The sequence below is a fragment of the Pestalotiopsis fici genome, assembly GCF_000516985.1.
Source record: "Pestalotiopsis fici W106-1 unplaced genomic scaffold PFICI_Scf_4, whole genome shotgun sequence".
Taxonomy (NCBI): Eukaryota; Fungi; Ascomycota; class Sordariomycetes; order Amphisphaeriales; family Sporocadaceae; genus Pestalotiopsis; species Pestalotiopsis fici.
The window spans coordinates 4304955-4324545 of record NW_006917094.1 but is presented as its reverse complement, the minus strand read 5'-3'; the positions used below and the strand labels follow the sequence as shown (position 1 = coordinate 4324545).

At 49.5% G+C, this 19591-nt stretch overlaps 5 protein-coding genes across 5 annotated transcripts; 3 read left to right on the top strand and 2 right to left on the bottom strand.

The window, feature by feature from the left end:
• Positions 1-1514: 1514 nt before the first annotated feature.
• Positions 1515-3064, bottom strand: PFICI_07290 (Target of rapamycin complex subunit LST8; the record flags this gene model as incomplete). The annotated part of the gene is made up of 5 exons (XM_007835871.1): positions 1515-1778; positions 1818-2321; positions 2379-2874; positions 2968-2989; positions 3043-3064. The coding sequence occupies 5 exons, from the start codon at positions 3062-3064 to the stop codon at positions 1515-1517; spliced, it is 1308 nt and encodes a 435-aa protein (XP_007834062.1).
• A 6893-nt stretch (positions 3065-9957) lies between these two features.
• On the top strand, positions 9958-12293 carry PFICI_07289 (uncharacterized protein; the record flags this gene model as incomplete). The annotated part of the gene is made up of 6 exons (XM_007835870.1): positions 9958-10027; positions 10091-10126; positions 10181-11109; positions 11166-11951; positions 12005-12101; positions 12166-12293. The coding sequence occupies 6 exons, from the start codon at positions 9958-9960 to the stop codon at positions 12291-12293; spliced, it is 2046 nt and encodes a 681-aa protein (XP_007834061.1).
• Positions 12294-12708: 415 nt separating this feature from the next.
• Positions 12709-13204, bottom strand: PFICI_07288 (uncharacterized protein; the record flags this gene model as incomplete). The annotated part of the gene is made up of 2 exons (XM_007835869.1): positions 12709-12723; positions 12845-13204. 2 exons carry the CDS (start codon positions 13202-13204, stop codon positions 12709-12711), a joined length of 375 nt encoding a protein of 124 aa, XP_007834060.1.
• Positions 13205-13834: 630 nt separating this feature from the next.
• Positions 13835-15625, top strand: PFICI_07287 (uncharacterized protein; the record flags this gene model as incomplete). The annotated part of the gene is made up of 6 exons (XM_007835868.1): positions 13835-14098; positions 14152-14166; positions 14225-14518; positions 14638-14745; positions 14807-15002; positions 15075-15625. 6 exons carry the CDS (start codon positions 13835-13837, stop codon positions 15623-15625), a joined length of 1428 nt encoding a protein of 475 aa, XP_007834059.1.
• A 2010-nt stretch (positions 15626-17635) lies between these two features.
• On the top strand, positions 17636-19191 carry PFICI_07286 (uncharacterized protein; the record flags this gene model as incomplete). The annotated part of the gene is made up of 3 exons (XM_007835867.1): positions 17636-17720; positions 17843-18564; positions 18628-19191. The coding sequence occupies 3 exons, from the start codon at positions 17636-17638 to the stop codon at positions 19189-19191; spliced, it is 1371 nt and encodes a 456-aa protein (XP_007834058.1).
• Positions 19192-19591: the final 400 nt, after the last annotated feature.

Sequence of the window (19591 nt, the reverse complement as noted above, 5' to 3'; positions counted from 1 at the left end):
ACTTCATGATGAAGTTGAAATCAAGTACGGCTTTTGTAAAAGTCCAGAGCGCTGAGTAATTGAAATGGAAGCAGTGTAATTCTTGTCTCCCAGGTCTAGAGTTGTATGAGCAGGGCTTTATATATTCTTTTCATATAAACTTCAGTGGCCGGCGCCATAATGCGCATTTTTGCAGTGGCAAACACCTTGTTGGTCAGGTGTGACGGGTGCCTGTGTTGGAAAACCTGATGATAGCTGTAGCTATCGACTTTACTGTCCCTGATGGCCATCTCCAGTGGGGAGATACATTGTATTCTTCTAGTGTCAGAAGGAGCCCATGAATTATATCAGAGAAGGTCGATAACCCCGCGGAATGGTGAATGGCGTCTCCCCTGGAAGCGCCTACTGATGTTGTATCAATATTCCGGTTCCACTACTTCATATCCAGGCAGGCGTAGTGAAGTTGTGAGAGGAAGCAAACAATGGCTACTGGCATTCTACTTTTGGGTCGTGCTTCACAGCTGGCAAGAACATTTTGTAATGTTGCACCAACTCAAGTGGCATGTGTGGGTTTCCACATAAATTCTTCACCTGTTCGTACATGCTTCCAGTATTTACGCAATTGACATACATATCTACTAGAAAATCAAAATCTCATCCTGACCCCCACTGGATTTGGTCCGTGATCAATAACCTTTCCATCCATCATGAAGTTCGTCACTGTTACACTCGTGATGTTCACGCACTTCGGGTTCTCGGCATCCATTCCGGCCATGAGGTCCGAAACCGAGATCCTTGGGCATAGCAAAGGAGAGAGCATTCTTGCAAGAGGGTTTCGCTGTGAAGCCAATCATCCCAAGATCTGCTGTGCAGTAAGTCTTATTACAAGGTCAACTCTTTACGCTCAAAGCGTCCACAAACTGATCGCGTTCGGTTAAAGTGCCATGGTGGAATCGGTATATGCTCGAGAGGCATCTGCGCCTGCGAAGGAGGAGACTGCTGAGCCGTAGCATCAAGCCACATCACTTGCCCTCGAATCAGTCGGGCCAACACGCAGAATGGACCTGACGATGAGGGAGGGGCAGCCACTTTTCGCGAGAGACACATCTGAGAGGAATAGTTACATGCCTTTCGACAACCTAACCCGGCAGCTGAACCTTTCGAAGGATCCCAAGGCAGCTTACAAAATAAATAAATTACAAACAAAATCATTCGGCCTCATGAGACGTTTCGTTGTGGATTGTGTGATAACTTTGTTGAATTGTAAGCATACCCAGTGATTTCGGATGCATTAATCGCTTGTAGCAGCAGGACGGTGCAATTTGCATCGTCTCGGGTATTGTTGTGCCTCTATAATGGCATCACTAAATAAACATGCAACCTATAAAAGCCCCCCCTTTGAACGCCAGGCAAAAATTCCAGAATAACATGCAATAACTGGCTCCAAGCCGGCAGAAACTACATCGTTGCCTATGAACCTGATCTGTTGCATGTCAGTCTCTCCCAATAATCACGCTTGGGTTTGGGAGATCGCACTATTCATCTTCTTCATCTGATGAAGATGCCACAGCTTGGCTGTCCAGACTTGCACTGGTAAAGCCAGGAATAGGAACATATGGAGTGTGGTCCGCAGCAAGATTGCTTCCAGAAACAACCACAAAAGATTGTCCCAGTCCAGAGATGCCCGAGTCTTGAACTGGCTGTGTAAGACCGGTGAAAGCTGGCACTGGTGTCCTGCCAGGCTGCACCGTAACGATTTGATTCGGCATTGCCGCACGAGACCGTTCTTTGTCGCTGTCCTAACGCGCCTCAGAGTAGTCGTTGAGTGCAACGCATACTGCACCACGATGGTGACCGTTGTACTGTCGGATGACCTGTTGGCTATGAAGCTCCCAGAGACGAGCGTAATGATCGCTGCAAGCAGTAACTAAGTACGCCGAGTCCGCTGAGAAGGCGCAGTCCCAGACCCAGCGTTGGTGCCCCTGGAGGGTAGCCTCCAGAGGGTAAGGTTTCGGCTTGCGCTGGTTCGATGGGTTGTTGGGGTCCTGTTCGTCGTCGGGTGTGAGGGGTGACGGGGCCGGGAAGGCAGCGCCATTCAAGACGCTGTGCATGCCATTGGTCGAGGTTCCATTGCTGATGGGCAGCGGCACTTGCTGAGTAGGGTCAACATCAATGACCTCCCAAATCTTGGCAGTATGATCGGCCGAGCAGGTGGCCAGCTTCTTGACATCAGGAGAGAGGAGAATCCGGGTGATGTATTCCTTGTGTGCTGAAAAGTGTGTCACGGGAAGCAATGAAGTGTGCTCATAATTCTGAATCAATGCCCAGACAAAAACGTTGCCCTGGGGAACTCTGTTAGCACGACTCCCAAGACGTCGTTCTGGAGAGATGGCACTTACAGCATTATTGGCAGCGCAAAGTAGGCTACCGTCGCTGGCAACAGTAACACTGCTCACACTCACATCCTCCTCGGGGATCAGCTGGTGACTGCAGTTGTTCTCAGCCAGATCCCAAATTCTGACGCTGCCACTGCGATCGCAACTTATGATCTCGCCTTGGTTGGGGTGGATCACGACATCGTTGACCGGACTGCCATGGTTATAGCTCCGCTGAATGGTACCAGATCGAGTTTCCCAGATCTTGACGGTGCCATCCTCGGATGATGTCACCATCCACTTTCCCTCGCAATGAAATGCAACCCCGGTAATATTACCAGTGTGGCCCTCGAAAGTCAGCAGCGGGTTGGGATTGGTCGACTTGATATCGTAGAGCTTGACGGTATGGTGTCCGGCGGCAGCGAGAAAGCGCTTGTCGGGAGAGATGCAGAGACGGTTCACTTGCGAGTCGGGGTGTTGGATCGTACGCGAGCAGATTCCGGAGAGAGCCTCCCAGAACCTAAAGAGTTACCAGTCATTCAATTAGCTTTGGACTCCAAGCACAAGACCCCGGAGAGGGAGGGAGGCCCTCGCGCAACCTGTCGGCGCATACCTGATCGTGTGATCATAACCGGCTGCGATGCGAATTAGCAATGCCCAGGCAGGGGGGGAAAAGGATTCGGCTCACCTGTACAGAGAATCACAGACATGGTGGATTACTCAAACGGCCATATCAAATTCAATTCTGTTTCGGGATACCGCAATACGCGTCTTTGGCGCCTGAGGTGGAAAGGATGTCCGAATTGTCTTGGATCGATGGCGGGGCGGTGGTGGTTTTGTTCCAGGTGCTCCAGTCTCTCTGATTAGGTCGGTACATCAAGGTAGTAGTAGCAGTAGCTACATTAGCTGGAGGTGCTCAAGTGATGAGGTCGCAGCTAATCTACCTTAGCTCGTACCCTGGAAGCTCTGCCGTCCAGGTACTGTTATCGCTATCGCCGATAACTCTTGCAGGTAAACAGGGGCGGCAGCTCAGCTGCGAACGACTGTATGCTTTTATACAGAAGGAGCCCTCGCTATAGCAATGGCAACTCCATCCGTGGCATAGCACTCACCTACTTCGTACTGCAGGTACCAACCAAGGGTACCTAAATAGTTTTTCATGGTCACGAGCTTACCATTTCTTCCCCCCATTCACAAAAGTTCCCCTTTCATTTGCATATCAAACTCCCCTGCGCAGAATCAGGCTCGAATATCCTCAGCAGAGCCCAGTCAATGAGGGAAAGGCACAAGCCACGTAACGCTACACTCATGAGTTTCCAGGCGCCAGACCCGGCCGAGTCCATCCTATGTAACGTCTAGTCAGATGTAACCAGATTGAGGGTTTGCTGGGCACGCATCTGAGCACTCGAGGATGAATCACTGGTATTTTGACAGTAACTAGAAGGGATCTTCCCGGGCCACGTCATTGCCGCAGCTGATTCAACGGAAAACTTTCCGACCCGCATCGGTTGCTTGCAGAGAGCCAAGATGCTTCTACTGGCTGGGCTGCTTACTCTGAACTCAGTTCAACAGCAGAATCTGGCATAAGATTACAGTAGAAATCACCGAGATCGACAAAGCCTGGCCCATAGTTCAGCAGCACCTGCGACGAATATCGTTTGAAGGCTCTGAACAGCAATGCATGTGCTCCCGAGAAGAAATAATGGGTATATCTATTTCATAATCAACTGCATGGTTGTCATTTGATTTCAAAGGACGATGGAATACATGGTATTTCTCTTCCAGGACGAGGATTTGAATTATCTCCAGGTAGGAAACCCATGTCCAACAATATCGAACCAAATGCAAGCAACATGACGCTGCATCTTTCGCGCCCGAGTACAACATCATCTGGATCCCTCATAGCACGAGAAACTACACTCAGCTCATACACGGACCCAGATCAAGATCGTCCATTGCGTCGAGAACGGTGGCCTGGTTTACTATCTTTGGATTCAGAGTGTCTGCTCTTGTTGCCAGTCCTGGGCGTCGAGGGAGGAAGCGGTGTTCGACGACACCCGCACCGAGACTCGCGAAACACGAATTTGGCACCTCCGCATTGGCTGCATGGCGGCCTACGAAATGTTAGTCGAAAGCTGGCACTCTTCCTTAAAGATGACTTAGGTGTACCCGTTTCGCATCTCGCTGCCCCGGCAAGCACATTCTGTAGGCTCCCAACCCCCAAAGCATGTACAAGACGAGCTGTAGTCGTACGTCGAAGTCATTTGGGCGGGAAAAATGATGACAAGTCTAAAAAGATCTGCTGCGGGTTTTCTTTGATCTCGTTTTTGTCCTTTTTTTCGAGTTTCCCTGCCTCACTTTGCCATGATGGCAATTCACCACCTGAGGATGTTTATATACTTCTCTCAAATGACATCAATCGTCACTGGTGCGAGTATCAAAGGGCCGGCCGACTCAATAATTGACGATGTTACAGGCTGGAGACACAAGAGCAGCCGCTTCCAAGACTATACCATCTGCTGCCATTTCCTACCGAGACTTTGGTACCGATGATGACAATGCCACGACACGATTTTGATGGCGGCAGGTTGGGCATACGAAACCATGAGCGGCTGTCACTTCCGGGGGCTCCTGGCCAATGATTGACGGGCTCCCACTCGCACACCCAGCTGAGCCGTCTGCAGATAATGTTCGGTGAGATCCTGTCCATCGTTTCTGGAAGGTGTTCGTGCCGCGGTTACACAGCAGACTGGTTAAACGCTCACGCGGTTTCCTTGCCTCCTGTATTCCCTGTCTGAAAAACAAGCAAATCGGCCAACTTACGCCCCTGGTATGCTTCCAAGATGGCGAGTTACCACATTGTAGATTCTGTAGGCCTCCGTTTCGTGGCTCCTTAGCCAGACCGCCTTTCTCGAGGTTTGTAGCGGTTTCTGCTCTTCTCATACACCAGCTGTGATATTCTCTCACAACTTTTGTGACCAGTTACACACGCTCTATTGGAAATTGGTTATTGTAATCGAGGCAGTACTGCTGAAACTGGACCACGCGTCCTGCGGGAGTGCGTCTTCAGCTGTCGCCTGTATGACACCAGTCCATGGGTAGAATGTGCCACTTCATTGCCTTTCAAGAAATCAGAATGATTGCTACCTCGGTAGCAATGCCCATTTGGCGGAGATACTAGACACCATAGCCTCATATTCACCAGAGTATTCCTTATAGAATGAGATGTCATGAGAACCATTCCATTATGTTAGATCGATGACGATGCTAAAGCAATTGTTGCGTCCCACAACACATCCCGAGACTTACCAATATAACACTCGTTTTAGAACACAGGAGAGTGTCATGGTATTTTTGGACAATGAAATGTTACTAATGTACGAGCCTCGTCTTATAAAGTATACAGCGTTATCCAATGCCCTTAGACTTCATACACCGCCTCTCGCCAGTACTTTGAGTAGACTGCTAAAAGAAAAAGACAAAAGAAAAAACCAGGCAAAAAGTATAAGACTGATAATGAACAATGATATCTCCATCTTCTCGAATACAATGACAATTATTTAAATAATTCATTAATATAGTTGTTCCGGCATTTCAATGAACATGATCTCAACTCCTGGAGCGGGTTGACTTGGAGGCAGATCCACCACTTTTCCGGTCCTTATGTTTCGAAGAGGCGCTTCTTCCAGATGTTCTCGGAGGAGGTATGTGACTTGTATGAGTAGGCATGGACGTCCACTCAACTCCTGTTCCGCCGCATGACGTGCAGAATGGTACACTGAATTTTAGATTAGTTGGTTATGATTGAGGGAAGAGAATGACAGCGTACAGTCGAGCGGCACCCTTGCAATTTTGGCAAACGCCTGGAAACAAGTTGTCGGAGCCAACACCAATGTCTAACTCTGGAGCAAAAACTTCATTCGATCTGTACGACATTTTGATACAGTGATAATCAGTAAACAATATAGCTGCAGTATTCTTGTAAGGATCTATGAAACAGGGAAATTAAGCGATATACACCCAGATTAAATACTTAGGCTCCGACAGCAACCTGTGTAAAGAGCCAAGCTGGTCTCCCATCGATTAGTGTGGCATCTGCTCACTATACACTCGCAATATTGTGACCGACTCCGCGTGGTCAATCACGATTGGTCCTTTCAAGAGCCACACAATGAAGTATCGGGCAAGCATCGATCGCCGAATGGAGCATGTTGTCGTTTAAGCGGCACGTGCATCTTGATACATCGAGTCAGGCAATCAGGGGCTCGGTTTCTATGGTCAGTAATAGTGTGCGACGTTGTGCCCCGTCATAGCTGAACATCTAGCAAATGCAGGTACGGTAAGAGCATTGCGAATATTTGGAAGAATGTACAAGGTACGGAACATTCTTCTTTTCCACCCTTTTTATCAGTCAGTCTTACCAATGAAGCTAAAGCCAAGCCCACTCGCATTAATTTTCCGTTGCCTGATTGAAGTCCTCTTGAATATCGAAGTTGTGCTGACCCGAATCATCCTCGCCGATGCATCTACCCGTCGCCATTACGCGGTTCGATATGCCGTTGGCCGAACCCACCATCTTGCGCCGAAAGTTCCCCCCTTTCCCCCCTCTTCGGTGCGCAGCTTGCGGGTCTGCTCCCGATAAGACAGACATACTATCGTGTCGTTCCTCCCCAGCTTCAAAAAGAGCCCAGTATAGGCGTGAGTCAGACTTGCCGGCTGCAACGTCGGATTCTGACCAACTGTGCTGTACTAATTGCGTGGTTACCGGTCCACGCTTCACGTGCCGGTATGACACTACCTCCTTCCAGCGTATCACGATCGTCATGAATGGAGACGGATTGCCTCGGCGGCAATGGAATGTCGACCGATGTGGCTTTATACTGGGCTTGAGATAAGAGGATATCTCATGATAATGGCCAGATGAAAGCAATGCAGTCTCAACGGCACCAGATTACAATGGTTTTCTTCACCAGACGTACTGTTTGTTGATTTGTACGCTGCTCAAGATGATCCCCTTGGCCGGTAATGATGACGTGCCTCTTGAATGTGCATTTACTCACGATTGGCTGCGGTTTTGTATCGCCCGACGGCCACTTCTCACTCAAACGTCAAGCAATAATCTTCCCACCGGTGCCTCGATGTCTTATGTCCCATGTAACTCTTTAGATCATGCCTGTTACCAAGATTCTCAATGTTTGAGTCTGCACGAAGTCAACACACGGCCAAGAAGCTTAATTTCGTCTCCAATTGACGATGCTCATCGTCGTGGGGGTCGCTCACTACATTGGCTGCGGACTGCGATGTGTTTAGGCTTGTGTGTACTGCGATAGCAATTCGCTCACCGGTCAGTGATCAGCTGGAATTAGATCGGTTAAGATATACATAAGTACCACTGCCAGTCCATAGTAGGGATGCTCCGATCATCATCAAAGACCTCAACGACATGCCGAGAAAAAGCACCTTGGGCTATTATGCGTTGGCATATGGGCAGGTGATCTGAGCTTGACGAATAATGCATCCATCATAGTATACACAAGGCAGAGATGAAGCTATCGTGAGTTTTGGGTGCACAAATGTTTCCTGTCAACGAGTTACAGGACACCTGTTGCGTGTGGTCTCACAACATGCTTCTCGGGCAGTCCGATAGGACAGACCATCCATGCACCTCTTTTGCATACGTGGACGCGAACCACAGGCTGTAAAGGCAGGCTTTCAACCTGATCATCGGTTACTGTAACGCCTACCCGACGTTAGCAGCCACCTTGGTCTCAATCTCATCTGATATGATGATGGTTCTTCATCTTAAAAAAAGAGGAAAAGAAAAGCTTGGTGCCACCATCAGCCTACAAGAAGTACCGCTCGGACGGTGTGACCACGATCACATATGATCGTGAAATGACTCGAATCATGCTACATGCCTGCCTGAACACTAATGAAGATCCATCACATGGGGTGATCATGATGACCAAGTGGCCTTAGATTGCGATTTCGCTTCAGTTTCAATTCCATCTCACACCGGTCTATCTAACACTCATTTGCACAAAGGTTTTCAACCAGTACCATATCATGCGTTACTCACGAGCCTTAATTCGGGCATAAACAAATCCAGATAATGTTCGCCCCCTTCCTACACCTCCATCCTCTATTCTTGTACAACATCACTGGAACGTAGTAGTCTAGGAGGACCAAAGCATTGACGCAATCATGAGGGGACTGTGGGGGAGATTCATAAGATCTTTTCGGGACGAGAATTTCTTCGGCCTCGTCATGAAGATCAAAGCAACGAGAGATGACGTGGACGTTCAACGACCACAAATATTCATATCCTTGGGGGATGATCATCGCGACCAAGATCTCAGCAAGTACGGACCTCTCCCATCTGCTAGGTGGTTTCACCGGTTAATGATACCCCCAGCAGGTGGAAGACGCAGATCTTGTTTTGAGTTCCTGCTGCTGTCATCGAGTTGCCTTGGGGCTGCTGGGCGGACTAGGTCGCCTCGCAAGCTGACCATCACGTGCCCAGCTATTCATTTGCAGAACAGCACCTTGCTTCTGTCTTTGCGACTACGGGATTGGATTATATACCAAATTATAGGAGTGTGAGACTAATGAGAAATATTACATTGGTTTGTTTCCCACTTTTGCGCACTGGTCAAGTTGCCCATTCACCAATGAAAGTACTGCAGGAGTGACCCAACCAGTCTGAATAATATCTAGCCACGGAGTTTATGCTCTCTAAAATAGGTCTCTCTAAAAATAAGTGTACTATCGATTGAATACCCAGCGCTGTATTTCAAGGGCTGGTAAATGCAGACTATATCAGCAGTGGTTTTTGCTTCATTCCTGGAGATCCAGAAACAATTTGCCTTCCTTTGGGGGTCAGTCTACCCGAAGCACCTGAAGGTTTCGTACATTGGGGCCAGACTTGGAAGCTCATGACTATGATGACTGGGACTTACCTTTATTGTTAATGAAGCGACGCTGGAACTGCACTTTTACCTTTGTTGCAAGCCGGCAAAAGCCAGCGCATTCTAATTCTTTTTGTGTCTAATCGGTCAAGTTTCCACCATTTCAACTGTGGTCTGTATTGTGTTATGAATGGGAGAAACCCTAATACCTGTTGCATATCAGACACCCATCGGTGTGTGACGATTATTTGGATAGCCTGTCATTTGCTTTGTAATTCATGCATGGATGCCGCAAATATGGTCAATTGAGAAATGTGCTCAATCGGGCGCTTCTGAACTTTGATGAGAGATGAACAGAAACCACAATTCTGTTTTCTGCTCATTGAGACTCGAGGTCCATAAAAACAATAAAAGTTCGCATCAAACTACCCAAAATACCCGGGAAATACCCAAAAACGATGTCATCATAACCCTTGCTGCTCATGCTCGTTTCATGCCTAATGGGGCAGGTGCCGGCTAGGATCTGCAATACGAACGAAACAGGGTAGATCAAATCAGATCATCACCGGGGTGTTTTTTGCCATGACCCTTAAAATAAGGCGCCAAGGCCTGCAACTTTTGGTTCCTGGATCTCTTCGAGAGCTTTTCCAAGCTCTTGGCGTCAGTATAACATTTCGCGCGCTCCTTGGCTCATGATGAAGTTGCTATCGACTTTACAATTTGCAGTTTTCTGCCTCAATGCTCTGGCTACGGCATCTCCTTTTGGTGGGTCCGGGGCGGATCAATACTGAAATGAACGATAACAAGCTAACCAGACTTGTTAACCAGGGGACCATGCCGTCCACGAGGAGAGACGAGGAATAAGTGAGAAAGATAGGCAGAGCTCTTTGATGCTGGAGTTGAATTAACACCGGGTAGGCTCACGATGGGTGAAGCGAAACCGAGTGCCAGCTTCCAAGCGTTTACCGGTGCGCATTGGATTGACCCAGTCCAACCTCGATCGTGCAGAAGAGTATCTCTTGGACATTTCTCACCCAAAGTCGCCTAATTATGGCAAAACGTGGACATCTGATGAAGTCGTTGCGGCTTTTCAACCCAGTGAAACGGCTGTGCAGGCTGTGCGCGAGTGGTTAGCCAGCCATGGTATTGTCGAAGTGACACATTCTGACAACAAGGGCTGGTTGGCCTTTGATGCGCCAGCAGCCAAGGTGGAAGAACTATTTCAAACTGAATATTACGAGCACGAAGACCGGAACACTGGTGGTCTCGTTCCATCTTGCGATAAGTACCACGTGCCTCAGAAAATCCAAGAACACATCGACTACATTACGCCAGGCACGAAGCTCATGGCTCCCGAGGGTATTGTAAGCGACTTGAAAGTCAAGAGAGACGCGCAAAGGACCCGCCGTGGAAATCGGCTCAAGCTTCCAGCCAAGCAAAAGCTGTCAGAGAACCTCCACAGCCTACTGTCAAGCAATGCGAGCGATCTGAGTACTTGCGATGTGGCAATCACGCCAGCCTGTGTCGCCGCTCTGTACAATATCCCTCCTGGCAACTCGTCGGTGGCAAACAATTCTCTGGGCATTTTTGAAGCCGAGCTTCAATATTGGGACCAAGAGGACCTTGACTTGTTCTTTGCCAATTTTAGCAGCTGGATTCCTCAGGGCACTCATCCTTTTGACGAGGAGATTGATGGCGGAGTGGCCCAGACTGATAATATCTCTCTCGCTGGCGGCGAATCCATGCTGGACTTGCTTCTTGCGTATCCCATCGTGTACCCCCAGACAATCACAGTCCTCAATGTGGATGACATCCACTACCAAACATGGGAGAACGATACTTATACCGTAAGCCAAATTTGTAGACGATATTCGGGATCAATTTGCTGACGCACCCTGAACAGTGGGGATTCAACACGCTTCTAGATGCCATTGACGGTTCTTACTGTACATATAGCGCCTTCAACGAGACTGGTGACTTGCCCAACTGGGACCCGACATATCCGGATCCGGGTCCAGACGGATACAATGGAACTCTACAGTGTGGCGTATTCGAGCCGCCCAATGTCCTGTCACTGTCATACGGAGGCCAAGAAGCCGACGTGCCCATTTCCTACCAGAAGCGCCAGTGCAACGAGTACCTCAAACTCGGTCTGCAGGGCGTGACCTTTGTCTTTGCGTCGGGCGACTCGGGCGTCAGCAACTACCCCGAGCCCTACGGAGACGACGGACCGACGGGCTGCCTGGGACCCGACTTGAACATTTTCAACCCGACGTGGCCAAACAACTGCCCCTGGCTGACCAACGTCGGTGCCACAAAGGTGTATCCGGGATACACTGTATTTGATCCCGAGAGCGCCGTATTTGATCCCGGCCGGGTCAACTACTCGTCCGGCGGCGGCTTCAGCAACGTGTTTCCCGTGCCCGACTACCAAAAGGCGGCTGTGAATGTCTTTTTTGAAGACCACGAGCCGAGCTATCCCTACTACGAGGGTCTTGTGGAGAATGCCAGCAACTACACGCTGCCAAACATTACTGCGCTGGCAGGAAACACCGGAGGCGTGTATAACCGCATTGGAAGAGGAATTCCCGACGTTGCGGCGAATGGTGACAACATTGCCGTCTTTGTCGGCGGAGAGTTCGGCCTCAGTGGTGGCACGAGTGCAAGCACGCCAATTTTTGCCTCCATCGTGAGTCCGTCCTATTCCCTTTGCGCAATATGCTTGATGCTAAGGACTACCAGATCAACCGAATCAATGACGAACGTATCGCCATTGGCAAGAGCCCAGTCGGCTTCATCAACCCTGTACTTTACGAGCACCCGGAAGTACTCAATGACAGTAAGTGGCAACCCTATATGAACTCAAGCAGTTTTATTCGTGTTATCTGACATTTCATCAATAGTCACAAACGGAACCAACCCTGGCTGTGGTACCGACGGTTTCAGTGCCGTAGCTGGATGGGACCCAGTCACCGGCCTCGGTACGCCTAATTACCCGAAGATGTTGGAGTTGTTCTTGTCTCTTCCCTAAAAGCTGTGAGTGATGGGATTTGATGACAGACGATTCATCAAGCAGTAGCACCATGGTCTAGCCAATCCTGATGTCTAAAAAAATTATTGATTTGGCCTATGTATATATGTCTATTGGATAAATGATATGTCTGACATGTGATACCTCACCTTTGCTTAAATGAGTACCAGTCCAATTAATTCCATATGCTTTTTATGCTCTTGAAAATCTTACAATCAGACTTGTGACCCAGCTCAGTCCAGCCTTCCACTTGGCATTCCTGCGTTGAGAGGTTAGTCGGTTGAGTACAAGGACAATGACATGAGCTAATAGTAATCTCAGACTCACCTTGCCACAATATGCTACACTTTCGCACCCGGTACACTTCAACAGCCCATCCTCAACCTTTTCACACGTCTCGCACTTTCCAGCAGCACTAGAATCGTCCAGCCTGGACGCCAATGCAATAGTTCTTTCCAAACCACCCGGAATAGCCTGTAAACATGCTTGAGCACTCGGGAAAAGGGCAACGACAATGTCCATGATTTCCAACATGGGGGGATGTGACTCACCTTGACCGCTTCGCAGTCTTGCTTTTCCACCACGAGCACATCCTTTCGACCGGGGCCCTTTTCGAGTCGGCGTGCCCGGGGTATCACCATGACGTTGCCCTTTTTCAGACCCCGAGCCTTCAAGTCCCAGCCGCGGTCCTCCTCGAATGTGACGGCAAAGTCCATGCCGCTCCGGTCCGTCACAATGAGCGTGGGCTTGGTAATGGTCATGTTGTTCTTGACCTGCGCCACCATGTACCAATCATGGCCGTCGTCGTCGTCATTGGGCCGTTGTTCATCTTGCTGCTGCTCGACTTGGTCTGTCGTTGTGGGCAGGGTGTAGAATGTGGGAAAGATCTTGTCGTTGGTCAAGTCTGGCATGGTGGCGGCGCACTTGAGGATATTCTCCAGGGCCACTCCTTAGTGTAGACGATGTATTTCCCGGTACTTTGTTTCGACAAGTTTTCTTTACTTGACTCGTTCACAGATGATGCTTATGAGGTGATTAAAAGCCGATCATATAATGCTTTGAGATTTTGGTGATAATCTGATGAGTTCTCGCCGTGACCGCGTCTCCGTCAGCTGTTCTGATCCTTCAGTGGAGGTTGCTGAAACACCAGGGGCTGTTCGTTGGTGGGGTTCAACCCGAGCGGTAAACTGGTGACATGACGCTGAGCTTGGCAGAGAATTCACGAGAAAGAGATTGAGAAGGTGTCGAGAGAGAATCAGACAATATTTATCCTGAATCATTTCCGTCAAGAAATGCTAGTTTTGTAGGGCCATCTTATACTGCTATCGTGAGGATGTTCGTGTCTCGTATACCCACAGTAGCAATATCTCATCAGAACTGTATCGCACACTGTCCGGCGTTATCTGGGCTGCGTTCCGCGGCTAATCAGATGCCCACACTCGTTTTATCCCATGAACATTACGCCAATAGGATATAGTTGGACTTGAATCAATACTGAGAGAGCCACATGTCATGATATAACCGATTTATACATAATCAGCATGTCCGACCCGCAGGCGCCTACCCGGCGACCCAAGCATCAAGCCGCACCCGCGGAGACAGATCCGCTCCTCCCCGGGGGAGGCGCCGAACCTACGCGGACGACGACAACGACGACTAGCGATAGGCCAGCTTCGGCATCCAGTCTGGTTGGTAGCAGAGGTCATCCTGGTGGGCATGTCGAAGGCCGTCATGACTTGGTGTTGCGGATCGCGGCAGCCATGTTTGCCTTCATGGTGATGGGCACCATTCAATCAGTCCCTGGCGTAAGTTGACGGTTATGAATTCCTCCACGTACTTCATCAGCTGACTTTGCCAGGTATTGATACCACATGTAAGCATACTTTTGCTTTAGATCAAACCCGTATGTCTAAACTAACGGTTGATGATAGCTGGAGAGTTACTATGGTCTCAGTGACACCTATGTGTCTATAATATTCCTCATCTCACCCGTGGGATATTTCTTGGCGGCTTACATGAGCAGCTTCATCCATCTGCGGTTTGGTCAGCTAGGCATTGCGATCATTGGCCCTGCCTGCCAACTGATCTATGCAGTCGGCTTGTGTGCCCACCCGCCATACTCAATGGTGCTGTTCCTCAGCCTCATTGAAGCCGTCGGAACTGGCCTTCTGGACGGGTCTTGGTGCGCATGGGCTGGTGCCATGGCGAATGGCAACACAGTACAGGTGAGCCACAACGACCACTGAACCATGAGCCTCCTCCTTCTTCCGTATTACTCATTCCGCGTCTACATTCGCGTCCGCGGAGATATGTGTCTAATACTGGTTCTTGCACGTTTGTCTAGGGGTTTCTTCACGGCTCTTACTCGATAGGTGCCAGCTTGGGGCCGCTTATTGCTGGGACAATGATCTCTGTCGGAAAGACACCTTGGTGGTCTTGGTTTTATGTATTGGTAAGGAATTCATATCAGCCAACCGAGAAAGATCCATGATACTGACCAAACGTCAACTCAGTCGGCCTTCTGTGTCGTCATGCTGGTATCATCAGCGTATGCCTTCCGTGCACAGGACGGGAAGAGGTATCGTGCTGAAAAGCATGATCGCAACGATTCGGCCATACCTCATGACAAACAAGACAGGTTCGCAATCTTCAGGTATAGCGCAACTTGGATATGTGCTGCTTATTTTCTCGCCTATGTCGGCATTGAGAGTCAGTCGCCCCTCATCTAGTCTTACTGGCAGTCTTCCGAGGTCTGGTTCCTTTCTAACATTGTGGTAATAGGCTCGATTACCGGATGGATAGTGGTATACATGCTCCGGGCGCGCCATGCTTCCGGATACTTGGCCAGCATGTGTTCCGCGCTCTTCAATATTGGCATGGCAGTGGGAAGGCTGGCTCTTGGCGTCGTTACAGATAAGCTGGGTGTCAGACTCGCCGTGGTCATCTACTTGTCGACGACGATCATCTTGCAGGCTCTGTTTGCCATGGTTGAGTTGCCTGCCATATCGGCGGTGCTTGTCACGCTGATCGGCTTCTTCTTGGGCCCCATGTTCCCTTCAGGCGTGGTCTTGATTACTCGTCTGCTCCCGCCGCATTTACACGTTGGAACGGTGTCATTTGTGGCGTCTACGGGCCAGATTGGTGGTGCACTTCTCCCATTTGCCCTTGGTGCTATTGCGGACCATGTTGGCATCGGCGCATTTCAGTACATAATCCTGGCTCAGCTGGTCGCGACGCTTTTCATCTGGCTGTGCTTTCCAAGATTGGCAGTAGGCGTTGTTGGTGTTTCACGTTCAGATGAAGAAGACGTCATGGACAGAAGTCACGAGTAAGCTTGATGGAATCATTCCAAGCGGCACACACAGATAATGTGTAGTCCCTGGTAGTGATGCCTTTATGCTATTGAGATTTGGACTTATGCCAGGGTTCGTCGTAGTTGAGTTTAGTGATGCATAGGCGTCCGGATGCGCTAAAAGCTGGAACCTCAAAAGCAGGCGATTCTCATGCGTATCAAATGGACGACCTCACCATGTTCTTGACTCTGCTTGGACTGAGTGAGAAAGTGAGGCAATGTTGTAGCTTTGACCAGTATTTCGTTCATTCGATGTGCTAAGATGGAAGATCGTCCAGGGGAAGGGGTTGGTCATTCAATAGGTCTTACTCGGACATGCAGAGGAGAGTGGGATGGTCCGACAAGTCGGGTATGTGCACTTTGTCAGTCGGTTTTCTCTTCCTCAGGGCTGTCACCTGTCAATACTTTTGACGACAGGCGACGACAGCCAAACTTAGCGACCGGGTAAACTGGCCTCACTTTTTTTTTTTGTCCTTCGTATTGAGTGACCACATGCATAAGTAGGTAGATTTCAGGGTCTCCTCGGTCGCTTGTTCCGTAGGTAGGTAGGTACGGAATGAGCGGCAGTCACACCTACTAATGAAAAGAGCAAGACCAAATGCTGTTTGGCTGTTTGCAAAACGAATTTGACGGGTGCTCAGGTGCGTTTGGGCCGACTAAGAAGTGCACCGCCTCCACCGAACAAAAGTCTAAATGAGATGAAGCTTAACAGCGCACCTAGTTTGTGTCTAGTTGACTCTTTTAAGCATGTTTGAGTGGACCGACCAGTATTCTTAGCGAGGTCCCATCCCTGGCCAATGATCCCTGCGCAACGACTGGCCTGGAACTCGAAGGCCCTGTGATCTGGCGTCTAATCAGTAAGTAACCGCCCCCAGAGTCCACTGTTTTCTGCTGTTTTTCTTGCAACTTCACCCCCGGACCCTCTGAGCTTGGGGAAAAATTGGGAACATGCTTGACAACAGCCGCCTTGGCAATCTCCCCATCTCCACGACCGCCCAGCCGGGCACCAGACGTCTTGGCGTGATTCCACCCCCAGAGGATTTAACACGCAAGCAATGGCGGGAGGAAGCTTGGCTCTGTACCTTATTCTGTAGTGAGGGGAATAATGATGTGATGGGCCTCTTGTTTGTTTGGTGATCCAAGATCTGAATCTTGGGAACATTTCTTGGCAAGTGCTATATGCGATATACCAATTCAGAGGAATTCCTAATAACCATCAATACTGGACCCCGTGATGCTGCTGCTGCTGATGCTCCCATGTACCCCAGAGACCCAAACACAAGCAAAATAAATGTAATGCAACGTGATGCGTCTGTCGTCATTTCTGGTGTAGACAGGGGGGGGTCCGGTGGTCCATCACCTGAATCAGGGAAACGCAAATGCCCTCTCCAAGTTTGCGGCCGCCACTGTCCAATCCCGGGCCAGCCAAAGCCGATGGTTGGGCGCCAAAAAGTCAGTGATCGAATAATGAACATGGAGGGAATATTGAATGTACCTACACAGCCATCTCATGTGGCTAGCCATCCATTCACACACACACATCTGTTATGTACATACGGCATCGCCTGCCGCACCCTTCTGTTAGTTACCCAGTTAGGCCCATCGTTCCGTCAACAGGTACAACAATCAAATCCATCTTGCAGGAAAACCCAATCCAGAGCCCCCCCTTGGCGTCTTGCTCTTCCCATCTTCCACTTCAACCTACCCTAGACTTTCTTTCATCGTCACTATCCACACCTCAAAAACAAACAGATCCTGCCAGATTGTCATTTGGTACGCCGTCGCTGGCTCGTACTGATAGCGTTGGGTTTTTGTTTCGGCGCGGAAACGAAATCACCCCAACTGCGACACTCGTTGAGACATCATCAACTGTCCATGGTCGGCGGTTACTGAGCATTCCTCCTCTCGTCCCCACGACTTTTGTTTTCCCTTTTTGCTGTACTTGCCAACGTCAGTCATTTTTCCACATTGCCAACAACCGACCAAAATAATGGCGTCCTTCGTTTCGCGCGCTGCTTCAGCGCTGTTACTCAGTGTACCTCTGGTCTCTGCAGCCTATTCTATTGCTTCTGATGGTATGTACTCGATTCTCGGGTCGCTTGCGTAATTGCCAAGCGATGATTTCCCAAACAGATTCCTTGTCGTTGTACAATACGGCTTGGCTGGCCCACTAACACAATCGTCTTTCGACCCACAGATGATATCAAGGCAACAACAAGGACACTAGCAGCCGATCTCATGACATACTACAAGGGCAATCAGTCTGGCCAAACGCCTGGTATCTTACCTGGACCTCCGCCAGCAGGCGATTATTACTGGTGGGAAGGTGGTGCATTATGGGGCACCATGATCGATTATTGGCATCTCACTGGCGATAGCACCTACAACGATGTCGTTACGCAAGCGCTTCTGTGGCAGGTTGGCCCGAATCAGGACTACATGCCTCCCAATGTCACCGCATCCCTCGGAAATGACGATCAAGGCTTCTGGGGAATGACGGCCATGCTTGCTGCCGAAGAGAACTTTCCAGACCCTCCAAAGGATCAACCTCAATGGCTGGCCTTGGCGCAGGCTGTCTTCAACACCCAGGCCGACCCGGGACGGCACGACGATACTTGCGGTGGAGGATTGCGGTGGCAGATTCCCTTTTCGAATAACGGATACAACTACAAGAACAGTATCGCCAACGGCTGTTTCTTCAATCTGGGGGCTCGCCTCGCTCGTTATACCAACAACGAAACCTACGCCAATTGGGCCGAGACAACTTGGAACTGGGTGCGCAGTGTCGGATTCATGGATGACGAGTACAACATTTACGATGGTGCTCACATTGAAACAAACTGCACCGACATCAACAAGGCGCAATTCTCATACAACAACGGTGTTTACCTCCTAGGCGCCGCATACATGTACAACTACGTGAGTCATATTCCTTTGATTATGGCATTACCATGGGCGGAAATACTTACACTTGTGTGTTAGACCAATGGAAACGAGACATGGAAGGAAAGACTCGACGGCCTCATTGATGGAACGTTCCGCGTCTTTTTCCCGAATGACATTGCCTTTGAAGTTGCATGCGAAGAGCACATGACTTGCACAACCGATATGCTGAGTTTCAAGGGTTACGTCCACCGATGGATGTCAACAATTACGCAGATCGCGCCGTACACTGCCGACAAGATCTTACCAGTCCTCAAGACATCAGCAACCGCAGGCATTCAGCAGTGCACTGGTGGTGATAATGGAAGGACCTGCGGCTTTGGATGGGCCAGCGGCACCTTTGATGGAAGCGTTGGCGCCGGCCAGACCATGAACGTCCTGGGCGCAATCTCTTCACTCCTCATCGGCGAATCAAAGGTACCAGTTACCAACACAACCGGAGGAACCAGTGGAGGTAACTACAATGCTGGACAGGACAGCGATTCCTTCACCAATAGCCTCACGCCAATTACTCAAGGAGACCGCGCTGGCGCCGGTATCTTGACGGTACTTATTCTAGCATCAGCTGCTGGCACGTTTGGCTGGATGAGTCTGGGCATGTAAAAGCTTTGTACTCAAGGGTAGAAAACCCCGACTTTTTCGCGACTGCTTTCACATGTCTGAGACAGAATATTTCCCTGTTCAGTCAAAGCGACTACTAGGGATTGGGTATAACGGCGTCCAGGAGTAATGACGAGGCATTGGTTTCTGTGTTTTCTTCAGGCGGCTGATATGAGAAGGAGAGTCACTCGGCTGACACTTCGTACGAAAGTCCTTACTACCTAGGAAGGCATTTATTGTTAATGTGAATATGACTGGATAGAACGTTCAAGTTCCGCAAACATTTGTTTTCTTTTTTACAGACAATTATGGTTGTTTCTCCGACGATTTGACCAATCATAAATTGAGCAATGAGCATTCCAAACCTGATCGACAATCTGTACCCGGCCCGGGGGCTCGGTTA